Source organism: Erpetoichthys calabaricus, chromosome 13 (assembly GCF_900747795.2).
Source record: "Erpetoichthys calabaricus chromosome 13, fErpCal1.3, whole genome shotgun sequence".
Taxonomy (NCBI): Eukaryota; Metazoa; Chordata; class Cladistia; order Polypteriformes; family Polypteridae; genus Erpetoichthys; species Erpetoichthys calabaricus.
In genome coordinates, this window is record NC_041406.2 from 36,698,406 (window position 1) to 36,720,892 (window position 22,487).

A 22,487-nucleotide genomic window follows, 5' to 3' on the forward strand; every position below is an offset into this window, starting at 1 on the left:
CTGGCAAAAAGTGGCCGAAAAAATTAAACGCTAAGTAGTGTACATTGTACTTACTGAATGCAGCGTTTCATTTCCTATGTGTCAGATTAATTATTATTTAATATGTCATAATTCCAGATCAAACGTGAGCACAAGGAGAACATGGGAACAGGTTAAAGTGAAGTACAAGAATATACTTCAAACTGGTAAATACTGGTATATAACTATTTAAAGAATTGTTGACATAAAGAATCATATATAATATAAAAAACATTAATTTTAAAGCTAATAAGGAGGCAGACAAGCAAAAAACAGGTGGAGGTCCACGCGGTCCAGACCTAACCCCTGCAGAAGAGTTGGCTCTCCAGCAAAATGGCATTCCAGGGGGAAGCTCCTCCTCAGAACTAGTGGCATGAAGCAGTGGTCACTTCATTTCAGGTAAAGGATGGTCATTGCATATTTGTCCTCCATGTGTGCCATAGGTATGTTCCATATAGCCCTCTTTTTTGTTGGGTCAGTTGCAGGGAATGTCATATCCCTTGAACCTGTGTCTGACCAACGAGATATTAACGAAGGTCAAATATTTGATGAAGACACTGTGTCTGATTATTCATCAGGAGGAGAGGTACATTTTCCAAATAATGTTTGATCAAATTCCACTCTGATCAGTCCCATGTGCCCCAATCACATTTGGAAATCTTGGTAATGAGAATGTTAGGCTGATTGAGATTCTTCATGGAACTGTGGGTGTTTTAGCCTGTGTATTACCTACCTGCAATGGCATGAAACGCCTCTTTTATTGTCTGCACATGCAGGTGTCCAGGAAACACAATGAAAACCTGAAGGAAATGTTTCAGAGCCAAACAGACTTTACGAATTGCCTGGCAAACTGCACTTTTCGATAGATGTTCCGCATCGCCTACAGTATATAAAAAAGTGCCGCTTGCAAGAAACCTCAAAGCAATGCCTACTGTCTGTGTGGTTGTGAGAGCCCGACTTCGCCGAGTTTGACTTCGAATATACGGAGCTAATAAATCTTTGAGGTACAATATTCCCCCTCGGCTAAAGCAGTATCTTTCGTACAGAATTTCGATCTTGCCGATCGCGCAAAACCCTCTCTATATGAAATTCTCTTTGTATAATTTGCGCACCAATATCAATTGGTCGCTCATTCATGAACGGCGAAGCCCTGACTGGATGACTTCCACGCACCGTCACTGATCACGTGTGTAAACTAATCCTTGTTTACGTAGAACAAACCTGCTCCGAGAAGGTTTGCGGATTTGGATGTGTTGCTATGACAACACTTCCAGCAAGAGTTTCAAAAAATCAACAGATCCAGGATCAGGCCAAATCGTCAACAATTACATCAGGCTAAGCGAGTAATCCACGTACGAAAAATACCCCCATGTCAAAATTTTGTCGTTAGTACTATAACATAAAAAAATTTCTATTTTAGGTATTTGTTCAACATTTCAGCACAATAATCCCTGACCACAGTTCTACTTTTGTGATTATTGCAAAATGGCTTATGGCACACACTGTAGTGATTAGTTGTTTTGTCGCCTGGTGAACCTATGTGGGGCCTCCTGTGTTTTGTTTACTTTTTATTTGGTAAGCAGGTGTTTCAGGTAATGTGCCTTGTGCTGTTTCACTCCATGCAGCTTCTGCAGCTGCCTGCCTTCTTTTACCTTCATCCTCCTCCTCAACGCCTGAGTTCTGCCATCTCCAGTTCCCCTCCCAAAACATTTAGGATCTAATGGCATCAGAAGTATTATTGTGTACTGCAACACTCTGTTCTTCACTGTTTGTCTCCACACTAAGTGATCTGTGTCTCTCTGTGACTCGTCATCTGCCATCAATGACAGGGACTCTTTCCTGGGGATAAGAAAATTTCTTATCTCTTATGTCTCTAAACTCTGAAATACGTAAGTAATAAGCAATAAGATAAAAGTGCAGCTGTAATAAACATAAATTGAATCAAAGAAATCCTGAAAAAAGCACATTTTCTTAAGGGTTGTTCACAAATGCACCACTAAAAATGCACATGAAAAAAAATTCAAACACTTCACAATATTTGGGGTTGCTAGCAACCCTATACATTTTAGATGAATAAATGATCACAATAGAATAATTTTGAACGTTTTTGGAATATCGTTTGTAGTAAACTGTTGAGGATGAAATGAATGAGGCATACCTGGGGAACTGTGTCCACACTGTATCATATGTTCTGGTGGGAGCTGTAAACATAACATCACGTGTCGCTAGGGTTCAGAACTATGTATACAAGGATTAAAGCAATTTTGTCTTCCTTTAAATGTATTATATAATTGTTGTTAGTACATTAGTGGCTTATTATATATTGCCTTGTATCATAACTAATATGTGGGAGGGTGTAGTACAGTGTTGGATTTAAAAATAGTTGAAAGAGTGTAGTTTTCAGTTTTCTGAATTTATAATAATAATACTGTGGCCCAGAAGTGCAATGTGCAAAAACAAATGAAAACAAAATTAAATCACGCAAAACCAAATCATAAAACGCAAGAACAAATTGAATTCACAAAAACAAATCAGAAAAAATCAAAAACAAATTGAATAAGCAAGAGCAAATTGGAATGTGCAAAAACAAATTGGAAACGCAAAAACAAATAAGAAACAACAAATGCAACTGGAGCAAGCAGCAAGCAATGACTGCCCAAACAAACTTGAGAAGAATGAAAGCAAAAATAGCAGCACAAACCCCAAATCAAAATGGAAAAAACATTGAAAACTAAACGTTCATCATGATTCAATCCAAACTTTACAATGAGTGGCATTGTGGAATTGAGAATGCTGAAATGTAAAAGGGATCTCATCTTTTTAAAGTATTTTTATATACTGTACTTAGGCAGAAATTATAATGTTCGCATAACTTTGAGCACTCTCTGCCAGAGCAGTGTTTGAAGTATTATAAACATATTTCAGTATTTTTAATTGGTAGTGAAGCTATAACTTAATGCCGACAGCACTCTGCATTGAAAAACAATTGATACTAGCAATATTTTTATTGCACTAGTATACACGCTACTGACATATATTATATTAACACGTGCAATATACTGTTTGTATGACAGTATTCCTATATTATTAACTTTTCACGTCAACACCATCGCAGTATTAGGTGTGGACCTAAAGAGGAGAACAGTGGCATTGCTAGGGGGGGCAAGCGGGAACATCTGTCCCCGGGCACAGCATCCAGGGGGTGCCGAATTGATGTTCCCCATTGCATTTTGGCAAACAGGAGGGAGCACGAAATATTCAGTTGTCCCCCAGCGCTGAAAACCCTAGCTATGCCTCTGGAGGAGAAATGGAATCAGCCACTTTAAGCCAGAATGCTGGGATGTGGCCCTAAAAAATACTGTTAGCTTCTTCAGCTCATATATGCCACACGGCTCCATCTCACTTCCCCCACTTTCCCCCAGTTCCGTGAGTCGATGAGCTTTAGTTGTAGAGGGACACGCAGTCGAAAGAGCTGTGTCTGCACTCCCTTGTACCTGCTACTCACGGGGCTGCTTTTGAGATGGCATTGTTGATCGTTTTGGTGCCAGATACAGTGTGATTCAGGTACTTTGCTCTATACTTAGTCAGAATCACTTTCAGTATTTACTATCACCATATTCAGAAACTAAGTATGAAAAGAGCCAGACATTCCTTTTAGTGCATGACAGTTTTTTGGTAAATCCCAAAGTCTTTCATGTCTATCTTCATACTTTAGACTGGTCACTCTTTAAAATACTACCACAAATGCCGTCAAAGCCCAGAGGTTAAAAAGAAAAATAGAAGTGAGGCAGCAGTACATCACAGATCAATTACGGGTTACAGTGACACCGAATGTCTCCTGCATATTTAGTTATTTTTTAATGATTGGACATAAAACGTTTGCATACCTGCTGGAGCTCCATTAAAGTATTACACACACAAGTTTGTCAGTCCTGTGCTGACTGTTAGAAAACCATAATGTAATGCTGAGAGCATGACGGCAAGCAAATACTCATACATATATCAGTGTGTTCCAGGACACACATAGCCAGCCAAACGCAATCATCTGTGACACATGCGACAATTGATTTTTTTTTTTTTAACACAATTTGTTAGTTGGCTGATATTAGACCAAACTATTATATCTGATATTGAGGCATAAAATTTGTTCTTCTATGCTTGGAGTAGACATGTCAGATTTCTACTGGATATAACTCGTGTAGAAGATAGCCCGGCTACAGACAGACACACTGACCCAGAATGTCCAGAACACACTTGTTTATTTATTTCAATGCCCTGCACACAACACCGAGCTTCCAATATACTCAACTCAAGTCAAGTCAAATCAAGTCTAGTCAACTCAGTCCTTTCTTCTGCCACCTCCACTCCTCACTCACAACCTCGTCCTCCTCCACCCGACTCTGGCTGTCTTGCTGGAGTGAGGTGGCCTCTTTTGTACCGCACCCAGAAGTGCTCCAGGTGCTCCTCGATCATGTTCTGGTAGCACTTGCAGGTGTGGCAGAAGTGCTATAGACCACGGCTCCGGAACTGTCCAGGCACCCTCTGGTGGTGGCCAAGGGCCCGCGCAAGGTGGAGCATCCAAGCTCCCGTCGCATGGCCCCGACGTGCCCCAGCGGGGCTGCCCCCTCGTGTCCTGGGGGAGGTACTGCTGGTGATATGTCCACTCCCCCGGTCCTCTCCTCAAAAGGCAGTCCGGCCATCTATCACACTCCATTTACTGGTGAAACTCCAGTCGGTTCTGCCACTGGTTTGACCGAGATTGCTCGAAATTAGGCAAATGTTATCTTTTCTGCTAAAGTATATAAAATACCTGAAAATGATAAGAGATCTCTTTTACCTTTCAGCTTTCTCTCTTTCATGACAACACTCACTGAAAAGCTGGGACTGGATTGTGATGAACGTTTAGCTTTCACTGTTTTATCTGCTTCCATTTGGACTATGTGATGATCCTTTTGTTTTCATGGTTTTTTTGTTTATGTGTTGTTCAATTTGCGTTTGTTGTTTCTGATTTGGTTTTGCATATTCAATTTGCTTTTGCGCTTTCTGATTTGTGGTTGTGTTTCCAATTCACTTTTTGTGTTTTCTGATAATTTTTTGCCTGATTTAATTTGTTTTTGTGAATTGCACTTCTGGGCCAAAGTATAATAATCTCCTTTCCATTTATTAATTTACTTCTGTTAGTGTTTTTTGGATGGTGGCTAGTAGAAAGGCCGATTTAGTCAGTTGCCTTCCAAAAAGTTATATACACAATTTAAAAACCTTGCCAAGTTTAACTGATAACTTTGAAATAAGCATGCTCACGTAAGTATACATCATAGGTGCATGTGAAGGAATGACCATTTGCCGGTTTGGATTCAGATCTGCTCTCACTGTTACATTAGGTACACCCTTTGCCTGTGTGGCTGCTGATCTTGTCACTTTGGTATCTTCATCTCATACAAATCCTCGGCACACTTTTAGTCTGTCAGTCATAAAACCCAATAAGATGGGGCAGCTTCAGTACCAATAGCAAACATTAAGGGATGTAAAACTATAATCTAAACTGTATTTGTTTAAATTCAATTGTTTTGAAAAGCAGCTTTGTTTCCAGAGGGACTGCTGTTGGCAAGAAAGCAAAGGGGCAGCACCAGCAGGAGACCGACTACCCTGAGGCTTTCCAGCCTGCTAATTATTTCTGATTTCTAACAGTACATTGGGTTGTCTTTTGTGTCCAAGGGTGACAGAAACCTAATAAAAGCCTGATAAATTATGAATGTTTGATTAAGCAATGAAAGGTCTCTGAGGATTAGTTCTTATATTAAATGCCAAGGAGGTTATCTAATCTGGAATATTTTTTCAGCTGTTCTTTAAATCTGTAGCTAGAAGATGAGGTAAGGGACTATTTTTTCATACATTAACATTGACTCCTTAAATTTATTAAAAAAGATCAGATTTACATGGCATTTAGTACATTCTAGTAATTCTAAAGAATCTGCAAGAAATAAATGTTTGCTGTTATAGAAATTCTATTTGTCATGAAACAGTTGCACAGTTTATCCCACTGCTTGGAGAAGTTCACATATCAGTCTGAAAGAAGGCCCATCTCTTACAGATTCTTGCATTGGGTTTCATTATCCGTCAGACTTGACATATTTGTGCACCACATCTGAAGGATTACAGAATCCGGGCAGAAATGTGGAGTGATTGGTTAAAGACAGTATATATTCTACAGATAATGATTTGTAACCAAGACTGCCCTCTGAGGCTAATCCACCACCTGGCATTGAGGTCCAGCCCCTGTGTAACAGGCAGAGTTTACTACCTGGCTTATGTGTGTTTTGTTTTATTGGTATTTTTGAATTGTTCTTTTTCATGTTTTTATGTAATTTTGTAATGTTTGTTTATTATCTAGTATTTACTGTATATACTAATATATATTAGTAATGGTGCACTGCGAATACACTTGACTTGAGCATTCATAGTTTTCATCCTCTTTCTTTCTCTGTACATTTGGTATTCGTTTGCTCAGAGGTTGATGCGCTTGCTGCTTCCTGAGCAGCTCTTCTTTTTTCCACTGTAGCGGCCGACTTCTTCTCTTCTTTCGTCGGCATCTTTTCACGTTAAAACTGATTAAGTCAGTGTTTGTGTTGCAATTACGTAGTACATTGTCTTTAATTTTTCACTTAAGGTGACTCTAAAGTCTTTAATCTGCTTCAACAATGATTTCAGATATGAAGAGGTAAAGGAAGTGATGGCTACGGTGGTAGGGATGAGAATGGCGCCCGTACGCATGCTCCGCCCTGCTGGCCACTGCCGGGAGTTGATTTTACAATAAAATAAAATAAATTAAAAAAAAAAAGATGAATAACCTTGGAGGTCAATCATCATCCTGAAAGCGGATAGACATTACATAGTATATGTTAACCAAATTTCAGGTCAATAGGTGAAACGGTTTTCAAGTTACAGGTGATTTAAAATCCTGGACAGACAAATGGACAGCCACGGTCGCATATTATATAAGAATAATTTAAATATATTTTTTTACAGGGAGAGTCAAAATTATGTTAACACTAATGGATTATTTTTATCTCAACCACACCTTTCCAGGTCGATGGATAGGTCGTGGTGGACCATTGCCATTGCCTGATTTGACACCCTGTGATTTCTTGTTATGGGTTATGGTGAAGGAGCGCGCGTATAGCAGGAAAGTTCGTGTTACCAATGACCTGAAGAATAGAAAATGGACTGTGGTATCATCTATTCCCCGTGAAATGTGTGTCCAGGTTTTAAATGGTACTGTTGCTCATTGGTTTTTGTTTGTTGATCATGATAGTGAACAGGTTGAGACATTCCTGTAAATCATCTTGCACATATGAAGTATGTTTTGTGAATAAATTGTTTCTGCCATTCAAATGGTAACATCATTATGACTCACCCTATATATACTGTATACATATATACTATCACGCACAAGCTTAAAGACCTACAGTAAAGAGCAGCGCGAAATTGCACGGCAGGGGACGACAGCAGTGTGCTAACCTCTCTTTCTTTACTTTGGCAGGAAAGATGAAAAAACGCCACCATGAATCCACCCGAATACCCTAGCCAGCAGAACAAGTCACTTCCAGGTTCCTTCCTTCCCTCTGGTCCCCCTATTATGACGTCACCGCATCCCATCTACCTCAGCGGTTCCTTTCCCAGCATTCCCGTTCCATTTCCATCCCCACAGCATTTAATGTCCGCCATTGTAATGTGTAATCTGTCTGTACTGTGTTTTCATGACTGAGCAAACGTCTGTGAGAAACTGGTTCTACAGTATACTGGGATGGACTCCCCAACTCTTACAATTTGTCTTTGTGCCTCTTTTATTATATATATATATATATATATATATATATATATATATATATATATATATATATATATATATATTTATATATATATATATATATATATATATACACATACAAACACATGCAGTATGTGCTGATTTTGTAAAGTGTCTTGGATAATGGCACCTACATAATAATAATAATAATAAACTTGTGTTTCAATACATTTTTAATGTGTTTCATTAAAATGTGTTATAATGAATAAAAAGTAAAAATCAGAACATGACTAGATTTATACATCAAGTATATTTATAGAGGGACCTTTAGCAAAATGCTTAGTGATGGACTGATGACACATCTGAGATTCAAGGCTGCTTGCTTGTGTCCATGCATTGTGACTGTGTTTTGAAATATTTGGGTAAATAAAACAAAAATTAAAGTCATTTGCATTTCAGGAGATATTTAGTTTAGAAACTGCCATTTTTCCCATTTCCAAACTTGTTGATGGATGGAAATGTGGGATGTGTGGAATGTCGGGCAATACATTTTACCTGCCGTGGCATGTTAGTTTGTGGACATATTTGTGAAAATATTTAAGCTCAAAATAAGATGTAAGCATTTGTGATCTGGGAGATTAAGCTGAGCAGTTTGCCCTCCATTTACAGATAGTTACTGTTTAGATGGACCCATTTGTGAATTTTCAAAAGTTGATGTATATATTATTTGTATTCCTTCATTTCTCTCTGGTGTATTATTTTCAGCGGATGTTTTCTACTCTCACAGCCTCAGGTGTCTGTCTTAATGTCACTAATTAAGAGGCGCAGCCTGGTCTTCCATTGTGACATTTTTATATAGGGCAGACAGTCCTACTGCTGATTTTTAAATTGGTCAAATGAGGTGCAACTGCCAGAACTTGGTCTTGTAGTACTCTTCTTGACTTAGGGGGATACTCACTACTTCCATACCCCCTCTTTTCTAAAGTCTGATGATGCTGCAGGAGGATGAATTCTTATACTTTTCAGGTATAAGAAAAGTGAAGCAAGTGTCCCTGAATGTACATATCTCAGACCTGACTGATTGCAGGTTACTCTTCTTGTTAAAGCCCCTTTAGAAAGGGTAGTCTATAAACAACAAAAAAAAAAAAACCCTCCTTTTTAAATTAAAATGTAATCAGTCCCATATTTCTTCAAAACTCTTTGTGTTAAAATCTGGGTACAATGCATTTCACGTGGTCATCTGTACTCAAGCTTATTACTATATGAAACAATCATAATAAAAACTTTCTTGAGTGTAACCACGGCAGTTGAACTGGGCAGGTGGCCAGCTAAATTAAAATGGAGCATTATTGAAACAAGAACATAACTGCTAGCCATTACTTCAAAATTACTAAACAAGCTTTTGCCAGATATAACAGCACGTAATCTCCAGTTTTCTTGCATTTTAAATGAAGGCCAGGCATAATTTACAGTGCCTGTCATGTCCTGTCATATTTCTCTCTAAGAAGATGATTGACAAATTCTGTTCCTTTTAGCTCAGAACAATGGCCTGCAACCTCAAGCTGTCCAAACTTCCTTCTTTCTCTGTACCATCAGCCCCTAGCTCACTTTTTTGGAGAGCATCAGACAATTTGTTTAAACCAATAAACAAAAGCACGTACAGAATGTTCGTCTGAATGTCTGATGTGGAAGGTTAAATGTCTTTATACTGTGCATGAGCCTTACATGGCAACGGTGACAAAAGTAAAATATTAAACATTAAGAAAACTTTTTATCAGATAAAATTTGTCACTGAAGACTGGATGGTTTGCTTGCTTTTGCATATACATATGCTGCCCCTAGAAGTGCGCCCAACCCGACTAATATTTTGTTCCATTGTGTGTTTTCCAAAGTGGACTTACGGCTTACCTGGAAATGATTCCCTGCCAGAGATTATTAAAATTAATGCTGGAGGTTGAAAAAAGATTGCATTTCTGAAGGAGGTAAGAGGGAGCAGGCAAGTGCTAAACAAATGTCTGCCGTTGCCACAGCCTCTTGACCTTTATATCCATATGGATAGTTGTCGGCTTTGATATTCTGTGGCTTGATGCGCTTCTCCCTCTTTACCACCCTCTTGTGCTAATCTTCTTGTAAAAATCAATTTACTAATTATAATTTAGTAGTCTTCCACTTCCCTCTTCAAGTTAGATCGGCACTATGTGATGCTCCATGCACTCGGTCATGAACAATTCACTTTGGGCATCTTGTAATTCATGACCAAGCATCAGTGGTTGAAAGAATGAGACACAGACCCATAGTTGTAAAAGTGAAAGAAAAAAACAGTGCTTTTCTGTTTGCAGGGATAGTTAACCAAATAATAAGTGTTCAAAAAAAGAAATGTTCACAACAAATTCAGTGCAGTGTCATCAACAAAAACTTCAACTATCCATCCATCCATCCATCCATCCATCCATTTTCCAACCCGCTGAATCTGAACACAGGGTCACGGGGGTCTGCTGGAGCCAATCCCAGCCAACACAGGGTGCAAGGCAGGAACCAATCCTGGGCAGGGCGCCAACCCACCGCAGGACAAAACTTCAACTAACAAGCAGAAAAAATATGTACCCAAAAACGAATTCTTTCTTTTTCTTTTTTCACACAAAAAGAACAAGGATTTTCACAACTATATACACAGATAAATGAGCACACAGCTCACAGAATCAGCTCCTCTCTTTTTGCTCAAGAGCTAACTCCCCACTATTGCTCCTCCAGATAGGTATGCTCTGCTGTTTGAACACAGCAGAAAGACAACCATTAGCTGCCAACCCTGGTCTTATACAGCCGCAGGACTGCCGTGATCAATCATGCCTATTGTCACATCAGTCCCCTCCAATGGGGTCCTCCATTTCAGTCCCCTCACATACTGTATGTATATCTGTGGGGAGACAGAGTCCTTATCCAGGCCTTTCTCTTTGGTCTGTGCTGGCACTCAGCCCATCAGGTTCTTTCTGCCGCAACACTTATCTCACGTGGGTGCTTCTAAACTCATCTGCCTGAGGCATGTTAGGCCATATAGCTCTCCATGCCAACGCGTAGCTTGGGCACATGCACCACCCCTTGTCTGCGACCCAAAGGTAAGCACTTCTTCTCATTAACTATTTAAACAAAAACAAAAATGGCTATAGTTATTTCTTCTTCTCAATTCAATTATTGTGATGTGCTTCGTCACACACCTGTATTTGCTAACTATCCCAAAGTATAGTCAATATAATTTTGGACACCACTTTTCTCCATTTTTAAAACTTCACCACTGGCTAAACTCAAAATAAAAATGTTAGAGGGAATACAAATAAATGCAGAACACTGTGACAAACACCAAGGTCATATAAAAATTAATTACTGCAGAATTATTTTTTAACACTACAAATGTTAAAATTTGAAGTGAATGTTCTCTTTCTGTGTAAGTGGGATTTTCTCCGGGTATGCTGGTTTTTAGTCCATAAGTTAGGTTGATTTACAATTCCAAACTGGCCATAATCGTACTCTGATTTGCTTGTGCTTATCATGTGGCCCTTCCCTGATTGGATCCTGCTAATTATAATGTCTCACTCCCTGATTGGCCACCCTTCATGGAAGAAAACGATTCCTGGACACAGTGAGGTTTCTTTCCATGGCACTTGTTGTGTTTCTTACCTGACTACTTCTAAATTACGTTTGTACAGTTAGAGTTCTGCATACTTGCGCAAAAGGCAAATTATTTACCGGTTGCTACAGTTCTCACATTACAATAAATCTTGTGGCTACGGGTGTTACTTTCCATTCAAGAATTTTTTCACAGATGTACAGATGAACTCACAGTGGCACACTTTGGTGTGAATATGTTTGTGAGTGTGACTTTTAATGGAGTGATGTCCTGCCCAGAATTAATTTTTGCCTCGTACTTAAAGCTTCCCCAGGAGAGTCAGTGTTTCTCCATGACCGTGAACTAGAAAGAGGATTATAAAATAAAAGGGTCGCATTTACACTGAGATGCTATAAGATCTTATAAATAACTTTCTTCAGTTTTTGCCATACTGACTTATTTTTTTATAGAATCAATTATTTCAAATACCATCAGTAAACAGAATACACCATTTTACAGCAAACAAGATTATAATACATTGTTTTATGCCAACCACTATGCGCATCTGTCAATTTGTAAAAAATATTTTTTTCATTTTATGAAGCTGCTTTTTCTGTTAGAAGATTGAGTTGAGACAAAGCCACTGATTGCAAGCTAAGATCCAACTCTGGGACTAGTGCCAGGCCACTGCAGGGCACATTCACACAAGGCCAATGCAGAGTTGGCAGGTTAGCCAGCAGCCACATCACCTGCATTTCAGAACAGGTAATCCACCTGAAGCTAAGCGTGTGTGCGGAGACCATCTTGGAAAAGCTTGGGTTGCTGGTGGAAAAGATGTTGGCGAGGCCCCAGGGCAGTGATGGGGACCTTTTGCTGTAAAAATTGACGCCATCCTTTTGGAATAGATATAAAACTGAGATCCTGGCTCAGTGGTCATGAAAGATCCCTGGGCAATCTTTCAAAAAGAGTGGGGTGTTTCCCAATGTCTTGGCTAAATCGCCAACTCTGACTTTGTCCAATCTGGTCCCTAATCATCACCTGTGCCTAACTATTTCTCTCAGGCCATTCATCACCTAATAGCTAATGTGTGGTGAGTGTACTGCCACAAGAATGGCTGCCGTTGCAGCATTAGGTGGCCAGACAGGTAGTGGTGGACAAAGTGGTCCCCCTATTGTCAATGCAAAGCTACTTGAGCAGGTTCAAAAAGTGCCATATAAATGTAATTATTAAAATTAATTAACCTTATACAAATGTCTACTGGATGTAGAAGGAAACCCACACAAGAATTAGGAGAGAAGTCAACTTTTAGACAGTGAGTGGGCTTGAATTCAAAACCAGGGCTTTGGAGCTGTTAAGGCAGCAGCACACACCACTATGTTGCTGTGTCACTCTTTATTTAATACTGTTGTATTCTTCAAGTGGATAATTTAAGAGAATACCTAAAATAATTTCTTTCCAGCTGCTTTCAAAAAGTGAGAATGAATTTGTGCCTCTGATTCAATAAACATCCCTGTCACATTACATGACTTTACAGGCGATTTCTAGTCATAGAGAGAGAGAGAGGCTAGGAGCATGCTCTGATTACAGCATGTTGGCACACCCAGCACATGGCACCAAACCACCTGGATTGAGATCCAAGTGCAGCCGTGCAATGGGTAACACTTCAGCGCCACACTGAACAGTGTGAGGTTTTTTACAGTGGCTGGAGTGCCAATCCTGCCACCAACCCACACATTTCCCCTTCATGTTGGAGGACTTGCTTGTAGACTTCATTTAAATGATGTACAGTTTGTCATCTTTTGTGGTTTCTACAAAATCTGACATTCTTAAGCGACAACATCAGCAGTGTAAGAGCCACATCCTTCAAGTTAATGGTAATTCTTTCTTAGTCTGCTTAGCTTGAACTTGAATATAATATAGCTTAACATAGTCAATGGAAGATTCAGTTTAACCCTCTATAAGTTATAGAAAATGGAATGTTCAAAGTCTTAACTCTGTGTGATGGTAGAATAGCCCATAGACTGAAGTTAAGACAGCTAGAAAGAAACCCGAGCAGTCAGATAGATAGACATTAAGGGCATATAGTTTTCAGATCATTCACTGCATAGAACAATGCATAGAAACCTTAAGAAATGTAACCTAGAGAAAAGCCGAGCAAAATGACACCTTTTATTGGCTATTAGTTAGCCAATAAAAGGTGTCATTTTGCTTGGTTTTTCTCTACATTCATAATGGATAACATGGTACAACACCCTAGTACTACAAATGTAACCTAGATATTTAAGCAGCATATCATAAGTTGCCCTTTATCCCTTGTGTATATTATCCACTTTTTTCTCTATTTTTTGTGTGAACTGTTTGAATTTCACTAAAACCTTTCAAAAGGTAGACACTTGGATTGTTTCCATTTGGAAACTTTTGCCAAACACAACTACAGGCAGTTTGATATCCTGCCTAACTAGAAGTTGTGTAATGTGCCACTGGCTTAAGATTCAAATATTATCTTACCTTTCCCCTCTGTGTAGCCACGTATGCTTAAGATGTTGTTAAGATCTTGGTAATTGTTTTGCTTGATGTAGGGGGTCTTTTCTGGAGTATCTTGCAGCTGCATGGTCACTTCCTCCAGCTCCTTGTCAAGCTACAAATGTAATGATGAAACACAGAACAATTAATATGGGGACAAGCACAAAAAAAACCTACAGTGGAAGACTGAAAACACAAAAGCTCATTACAAAAAAATTCAAGTCTTAATTTCAAAATATAAAGGTGAGTAAAAGAGTTAAATTACATATTAAAGGTGGATTCTCAAGCTTTGGCATATCTTTAGGCTCCAGCCCTCCTGAGGCGATGAACGATACAGAGGTCAAAGGTCTATGTCACAGAAAAACAAATCCAGTGGTGGCTTCTTGTCTCTTTTATAGCTAGCACTAATTACAATATACAAATTTATCATTAAGCTTCTTGCCTTATGCTACTGAGCTCCAGAACTGATAACAGCAATTTAACCTTTCTATTTTCTCTGAGTGTCAAGTCTTTTGTTCAGTTTCTAATTTTATGCATTTTTCTAACACTTGAGTAGAAATGAGACATTGCAACCCTGAACATTTAAAGTGGTGCGCCATAAGGAAATTGGGAGTGGGCTTTAGGAGGATCTCTGTGGGCTGAGCTTTTCCAGCAGTAGATTTCACCAATAATCACTAGAAACGATTTAATGAGTTGTCCCCAGATGTGTATTCTGTTCAAGAATCACTTTTGTCCCCACAAGGCTAGTGTTTTACTCAATGAATTTTTAGGACCACTGTGGCAAGGAACTGGAGTTGCAAGCCAAGGCAGGAGCCCACCCTTGATTTATATGCATTTAATAATATTCTTAAATTGATTCGCTTAGATCAGGGGTGTCCAACCCGCGGCCTGCAACTATCAATGTGGCCCAACAAGCCATTATAAACTAATTTTTTGCATTTCAACACGTTGGCCAAACATAAATGGGAAAAAAATATTCAGCCTTTCGATTTGATATAAGAATTTGAAAACAGATTTCAGGATTTTCTGTAAAATAATCCAAATTTTTGTATTTTTGTGACTCCATTTACAGTCGATATAGATATGTTGCCAGCTAATTTTCAAATGGAACACATAGAGTTGCAATGTGACATTCAACTTAAAGAGAAATTTGATCACGTCTCTTTGATGGACTTTTATAAATCCTACCTGCCCAGAGACAAATATCCCTTGCTGCACAGTCATGCGTTACTCATGTCATCACTTTTTGGAAGCACGTACATTTGTGAACAACTATTTTCAACAATGAAGCACACTAGGAGTAAAATTAGAACCAGAATATCTGATGAGCACCTTGAGAACTCCCTGAGAATTGCAACTACTTCCGTCGAACCAGAAATTGATGCATTAGTTTCTCAATTCAATGCCAAATATCACATTAATTTTATGATTTCTAGTTATCTTTGTATAAATAAAATTAGTAATTGTAATTTACATATGTATTTATACACTTTATAACAAACATTATATAAAATAGTAATTTAGACATGGACATTTTTATTCATCAGCTGTCTGTAATGTCTCCATTTGAAATGTGGCCCAAAACATTTCTTTTTTTTCCAGTGTGGTCCAGAATATCGAAAAGGTTGGACATCACTGGTTTAGATATTCTTTAGTGCTGTAAACTGTGAGCCCTTTCAGACCAAAGCTGTGCAACAACACACAATGAACAGGAACCACTAAAAAAGCATCACAATTATTAATGTGAAAAAAAAAGACAAAAACGTAAAAATGGAAAGTCCACTTAACCCTAAGACAACACACAAAGGTAGCTAAGGGACAGAGAAACTTTCACTAGCTAATTCCACAATATTTGCTGAAGCTGAGTGAGGGCCTTTTATAATCCATTCAGTTAACTGCGGCCCTAATGACAGCAGCACCTGAGAAGCCTCATTATATATTAGGCCTTGCTAATACAGACACTAGACACATTTAGGGTAAGGCACCAGGCTTAAACTGCAAACATAAAACTGAGCAATATTAAACTAGCCAGGGAAAATGAAAAATACAAGGAAAAATTTAAATTGAGAACAAGGCACTGTTGCGATCCTATTACCTATTTTAATTTTAATATCTCACCCTAACCTATTCTATTCTTTTAAACTTCTCCCTTTATTTATAGTATGCTTCATGTCAGCTTTTCCTCATATCACTCCTTTCTACAACCTCTCAAATTTTATACTCTCAGGTGTGAAGTGGTAATACTTTGCTTATAGTGCCCACTTTAAAGAAAAATCACAATGATCTAACTGAAGTACCATGTACAACGAGGCAACATGGTGGTGCAATGATTAGTACTACAAACTCACAGCTATTAGATCCTGGGTTCAATGACCGTCCATTCAATTGAATGGCAAAAGGTCAAAGGTGGATATCAGACTAATTGGTTACCCTAAATTGCCCTGATGTGAGTGTGTCCTGAATTAGACTAGCATTACATCTAGAACCAATTCATGTCTTGGGCCTGGTGCTTCTAGGGTAGGCTACGACACCTCACAACCCTTTACTGGAAAAAAAACAGCATCATGAAATGGATCGATGGGTCGACAATATCAAACAGTCCAAAAGGTGTACCACACTGGTTATCAATGGACATACTTAACACAAGAGGGTAGTACCTCTGTTATTCTCATTCTCAAGCGGTGGTTGTCTGTCTGGAGACCTTCTAGTCGCGATGTGCTTGCCTGATTTACACTGGTCACTGATGTGGACGTTTTTGAATCTTCTTTCTTCTGATTTTGCGTAAATTGAAACCTTCTGTTTTGTGTAGCTGCATCTGGATTTGTTCTGAGTGTGATAAGCTGCAGGAAAGAAAAAGAAAAATGCGAACATAACTCAGCCTTACGGCATTATACTTTCAAATGATTGAGCCTAGTTAGTCTTCTAGTATCAAATCATACAAATTGCAATGAAAAACGCAGAACAGAATTCAGCATGCAGAATAGTATTACATAATTAATTAACATGTCCTTATGCAATTCAAGTAAGACTTCATTATGTAAAATGTTTATTTTACAGAACTAGTTTGAAATTTATAAAATACTCAGTCTATACATACAACTATATACTGTCCCACTCTTGTAGATTTAAATGCATGTAATCTGATAAAGAAAATTTCAAACTGAAGTATTTTTAGATAATAAATTTTAATTACACTACTTGCCATTCTTACTTCATTGGGGTCTGAGAGAATCTTACAGTAAAGCGATTATAATTTTATTGTACAAGTACCGTACAGTTAGTAGTTAAGATTTTCTGTATTGATAATGATATTCACTATGCAAGGAAAATTTAAATAAACTCTGATGTGTTATCAAGAGCCAGTGAAGGGGATGAAGGCGTTTCTGGCTGACATAAGAAACATCAGACATTTAGGAAATGAGAAGAGACCATTCAGCACATCAATTAAATTTGTTTAGCTAATAGTTAAGCTGTCAGTTTAAGTAAATGGAATTAAGAGGGAATATTTGTACTGTAGATCCCAGCTGTTACTTTAATCTCCTTAGCGTTAGACCCGAGCAACATTTGGACCGTAAAAACAGTGCTAAAAGCGTTACTTCCGAGCGTCACGCAGGCAGTTATATAAATGTGTCTCACATAAGTGTTAGACCTGAGACCTTGGGCTGTAAAACTGCAATTTGTGTTAGTTCTGAGCATTGCTTAGGAAATTGTATAGGCGTGTCTTGCATAAGTGACAGGCCTGAGCATTACCCAGGCAATGGTGCAGACATGTTTTGTCCTAGTCTCATAATGGAATCTTGTAAGAAATGTTTTTCAGCAGCCAGGTGCTGAATGCTCTTGATAGTGAAACGAGCAGTGACGTTGAGGAGCCTCTCATCAGCAGTGATGACAAAGTGAATCTGTCTTCAGGCAGTGAAATTGAAATGGACAGTGAAATCAAAAGTGATTCCGATGAATCCAAAAGTGACACTCGTGCCAATCACACATGTGCAGTGTGCTGTTCAAGATATGACCAGTCAGGAAAGAAAATTCACAAGGAATCACACTACTATTGGCCTGACTGTGATGTTGGATTGTGAATTTCATTGTGCTTCATGATATACCAAATGACACATTTTGACAGTATTTACGGTATTAGAATTACTTTTATCATTATTATTCATTATTATTATTTGTATAATTATTACACTTTCTACACTTCTGACTTTTTACTTTTAGTGTTTTGCATGTTTTACAGTAGAAAGATGAGATTTATAAATATGTTATTTTCAAGGCAAATAATGTAACACTTTTTATATGTTTTTTTGAGGAAAAATGCTAAGGATAATAAATTTTGCAACATCAACATGAGGATGAAGAAACTTGTTAAGAGCGGATTTTGCACAAATGTTAGAAAGTTTTTCTTCATACAAAGAATCGTAGACACATGGAATAAATTACCAAGTAATGTGATAGAGAGTACGATTTTAGGGACTTTCAGATCTCAACTTGATGTTCTTTTGGATAATCTATGGCCTGGGATCTTTATTCATTATTCTGGAGGGCTGCAGTTGTTTATTCCAACCAGTTTCATAATTAAAAGACTGTCCTTGCTGATAAAGGAAGTTGGTATTTAACTCTATGGCTTATTAGTGCTTTCATTTAACCAAGGCAATTTTTAATTACATTGTCAAGCAGGATCATCAGTTACAGTCCCGGAGGGCTACAGTGGCTGCAGGCTTTCACCTCCACTAATGCTTTAATTAGAACCCATATTTCTATGATTTTTGGACTTAATTTTAGTGTACTTGTTATAATTCAGAACCCTTAATTGTTTTTTTTCAAATGTTTCCTGTTTTCTTAACTATCCACAGTTAATAATGAAATACAAACTACAAAGAAACCAACAGCTCCCCAGCTTACTTGCTTCCAGATACAATGGTGTTAATAAAATGCTTACAAGTAAACGAGAGGGAAAACAGAATGATTGTGAAGTTCAAATCTGTTCTAGTTCCCAAATCATATGGATAATGTTCTCAGGAAAGGAAAATCTACAATGTGATAAGCATTTGTCTTTGAAAGAATCAAAGCAGTAACCGGCCCTGCAAGCGATCCTCCAACTTGCAGGGAAAATCACAGGGGGTTGGTGGCAGAATTGGCACTCCAGCCACCGTAAAAAACTTCACACAGCTCTGAGACGACAGAAAGGAGAAAGGAAAGCAGTAACAAGCCACAAAGTTAAAAAACACATTTCATTATCAGCAGGACTGTGTTCTAATTAGGAAACTAGCTGGAACAAAAACCTGCAGCCAATGCAGCCCTCCAAAACTGTGAGTGAAGATCCCTGATAGGGTGGGAAAGCTTGTTGGACTGAATGGCCTGCTCTGATCATAACGTTACTCATGTTCCAATGATCTGTCCCAATACCTCATTCAGGTATTTCTTAAAGGCTGTCAAAGTTTATACTTCAAGAAGATGGCTCAGTAGTTTATTCCAGATTCTTACAATTCTGAGTAAAGAAGTGTTTCCTGGCTTCAGTCCTAAATGTGTTTAGGACTGACTAAATGTGCCCTTAATTTACATTGGTGTCCTTGCGTGCAAAATTCACCATTTATTAAAAAAATTGAGGTGGGTCTACTTTATCGATACCTTTTACAATTTTAAAGACTTGGATGATGTCACCCTGCGGTGGGCTGGTGCCCTGCCCTGGGTTTGTTTCCTGCCTTGTGCCCTGTGTTGGCTGGGACTGGCTCCAGCAGACCCCCGTGACCCTGTAGTTAGGATATAGCAGGTTGGATAATGGATGGATGGATTATGTCACCACACAGTCTCCTCTGCTTGAGACTAAACAGGTTTGATTCTCTGAGTCTGTCACAGTAGGACGTGTCATGGATGCACTTGGTTGTTCTCCTCTGCACAGCTTCAAGTGCTGCTATGTCTTTCTATTACTGTGATGACCAGAACTACACACAATACTCTCAGGATGTAGTCTCACTTGTACGTTATAAAGACTAAGCATAAAGTCCATTGAGTTCAATTAAACAGTTTTTACAATAAAAGTTAACATTTTGTTTGTGTTTTTAATTGCTTCTGCACATTGCTTAGACAATAAAAACATTGCCACCTAAATCCCTTGACCCGCCAAAACTCCTGACCCTGCTCTGTTCATCTGAACATTTGCTGCTCTCCTTTATATATGACTTTAAATATGTCTAATCTTTAAAATAAATGAGATTTGTATATACTTTTGAACATCTCAAAGTTACCCTCAGAGAAAAAGGTCATCCATACTATCAGTAAGTCACAGTTTTTATGGCCATTTTGGAGAATACTAATGATTTTTGTGGGTGTCAAAAAAAGAAAGGAAGATGAATAACAAAGAAATGGATATCACAATAGTCAGAAGAATGTGTTGTCAAAACCAGGAGGATCCCAAACATTGCAACATTTTTTAATTTAATGTGCAAAAGAATCCGAAATAGTTGAGGACAAAGAAATGGTCAGAACTAAAGTCAAATCTATCAGTAGTCTCTTTGAGTTTCACTCATAGAGGAATACTGAACCTGCTGAAAGTTACTAGGGTTTACACAGGAAGAAATTCTGATTTCTGCAGCGACTGCAATTATATGTTGATTACCAAGAATAAACCGAAGGCATGGAAAATAGTGCAATCCAAAATGGCAAGCAGATTTGTTGAGAAAAACACAGAATTGCATGTTCCTCTAAAGAAAATGAAAACACTTTTCAAAATAAGTTTTGTTTTTACTCATAGCATTTTTATTACACTAAAGTTTCAAGAGAAGCAATGAAGAATAAATGAATAAATAAATCAATGGCAAAATGATCAAGATTGAGCACACGTATTATTTATAACCTGACACTTACACATGGGCCCTTAAAGGTCAACCCATTCTATTACCATTGGAACGATACAATAAATCACAGTTTTATGGTCTGACAAATACACCAATTTCTGCACACAGTGTGAAAGGGTAACGTTTTTCTATCAAAATATGAGCCTCTAAATATATAATGCAGTGTCCATCTTAACTTTTTAAATAGTTACATACTGTATAAGTATGTCAACATTAAGGTATTACTTGACATGAGGCCATTAAAGCGATTCCTCTGCAAGGCAACTGCGACTTCTGACAAAATTAATGCCTTTAATATTAATCTATCAGTGATTGCTTTAAAGTGTAAAGCGAGTCTTATCACAAAATTCCTTGAACTTTAAAATCATAAGAGCCTCATATACAGAATATCATGTAACACTGAACTTTTTTACAGGGACAGTCACAATTTACATTTTATGACCATAATAAATTTTTCTTTTTCCTTTTCTTCTTATATGTAAGTTATAAACAACAGTTACTATTACAGCAAAAATGATCAAGATAGTAATTTGAATTATGATGGATAATAATCAAATATGTAGATCTGTCTTTATAGTAATATCATTTTTATACAATTTTTTTTTCTCAACCATTTAATACAACACCTTGATCTTCAAAAATGCCGCTTAAGCACCCTGTAGAATTGGACTGGGAGTTTAAAATGCCAAAGGGATAACAGAGAAGGCAGGTTAGAAAAACAGACTAGAAAATTGATTACCAAAACCCAATACACAAAACACAAAGTCAGAAAAACAGAACACACTCTAATACTAAAGTCTTCTGGGATATCCTCAGTCTTCCTGGTGTCCTCTACTGCTAAAGAGAGTTGTAAAGCAAAGAATTTGATCCAAAGCAAAGGCAATAAGACATGTGTGCCACCATCTTATATAAGTGGGCTATGATGACATAATAAGTCACATGACCTGTAGGTCTCATGACTAGCATTGAGTAAAGTAACATTAAACAATATGGCCAAGGACACAAAAAATGAGCACAGAAATGGTAGCATCTAAAACAAGATCGAACCGTACAAAACCACGAAGTGCAACACTTCCATCCATCCATTTTCCAACCCGCTGAATCCGAACACAGGGTCACGGGGGTCTGCTGGAGCCAATCCCAGCCAACACAGGGCACAAGGCAGGGAACCAATCCTGGGCAGGGTGCCAACCCACCGCAGGAAACACACAAACACACCCACACACCAAGCACACACTAGGGCCAATTTAGAATCGCCAATCCACCTAATCTGCATGTCTTTGGACTGTGGGAGGAAACCGGAGCGCCCGGAGGAAACCCACGCAGACACGGGGAGAACATGCAAACTCCACGCAGGGCGGACCCGGGAAGCGAACCCGGGTCCCCAGATCTCCCAACTGCGAGGCAGCAGCGCTACCCACTGCGCCACCGTGCCGCCCGTGCAACACTTTTTCACTGCTAATCTTAATGCAGTCAGTTAAACATGGTGAAGGATTTCAAATGAACATTTCAACAGTGGAAAACAGTGTCAGGATGTGGTGTATCGGGTCTGTGGCTCTGAAAGAATGGGCAGTTTTCAAAGTAATCCATTGTCACGTAGGACAAGTGGAATTCATCAATGCTGGCCGACTAGTGTTGGACACTGAAACAAGAAGCATCAGCTGCAGAAAACTAATGCAATGTG

The 22,487-nt window shown here is 38.4% G+C and overlaps 1 protein-coding gene across 1 annotated transcript in view; it reads right to left on the bottom strand.

Annotated features, from left to right (window-relative positions):
• Positions 1-22,487, bottom strand: part of gabbr2 (gamma-aminobutyric acid (GABA) B receptor, 2) — a 911,705-nt gene that overhangs the window by 38,950 nt on the left and 850,268 nt on the right. The window contains exons 16-17 of the mRNA XM_028818131.2: positions 16,607-16,789; positions 13,935-14,064 (exon numbers count right to left, since the gene is read on the bottom strand). Coding sequence (XP_028673964.1) covers positions 13,935-14,064; positions 16,607-16,789 — 313 coding nt within the window. The remainder of the gene's footprint in view (positions 1-13,934; positions 14,065-16,606; positions 16,790-22,487) is intronic.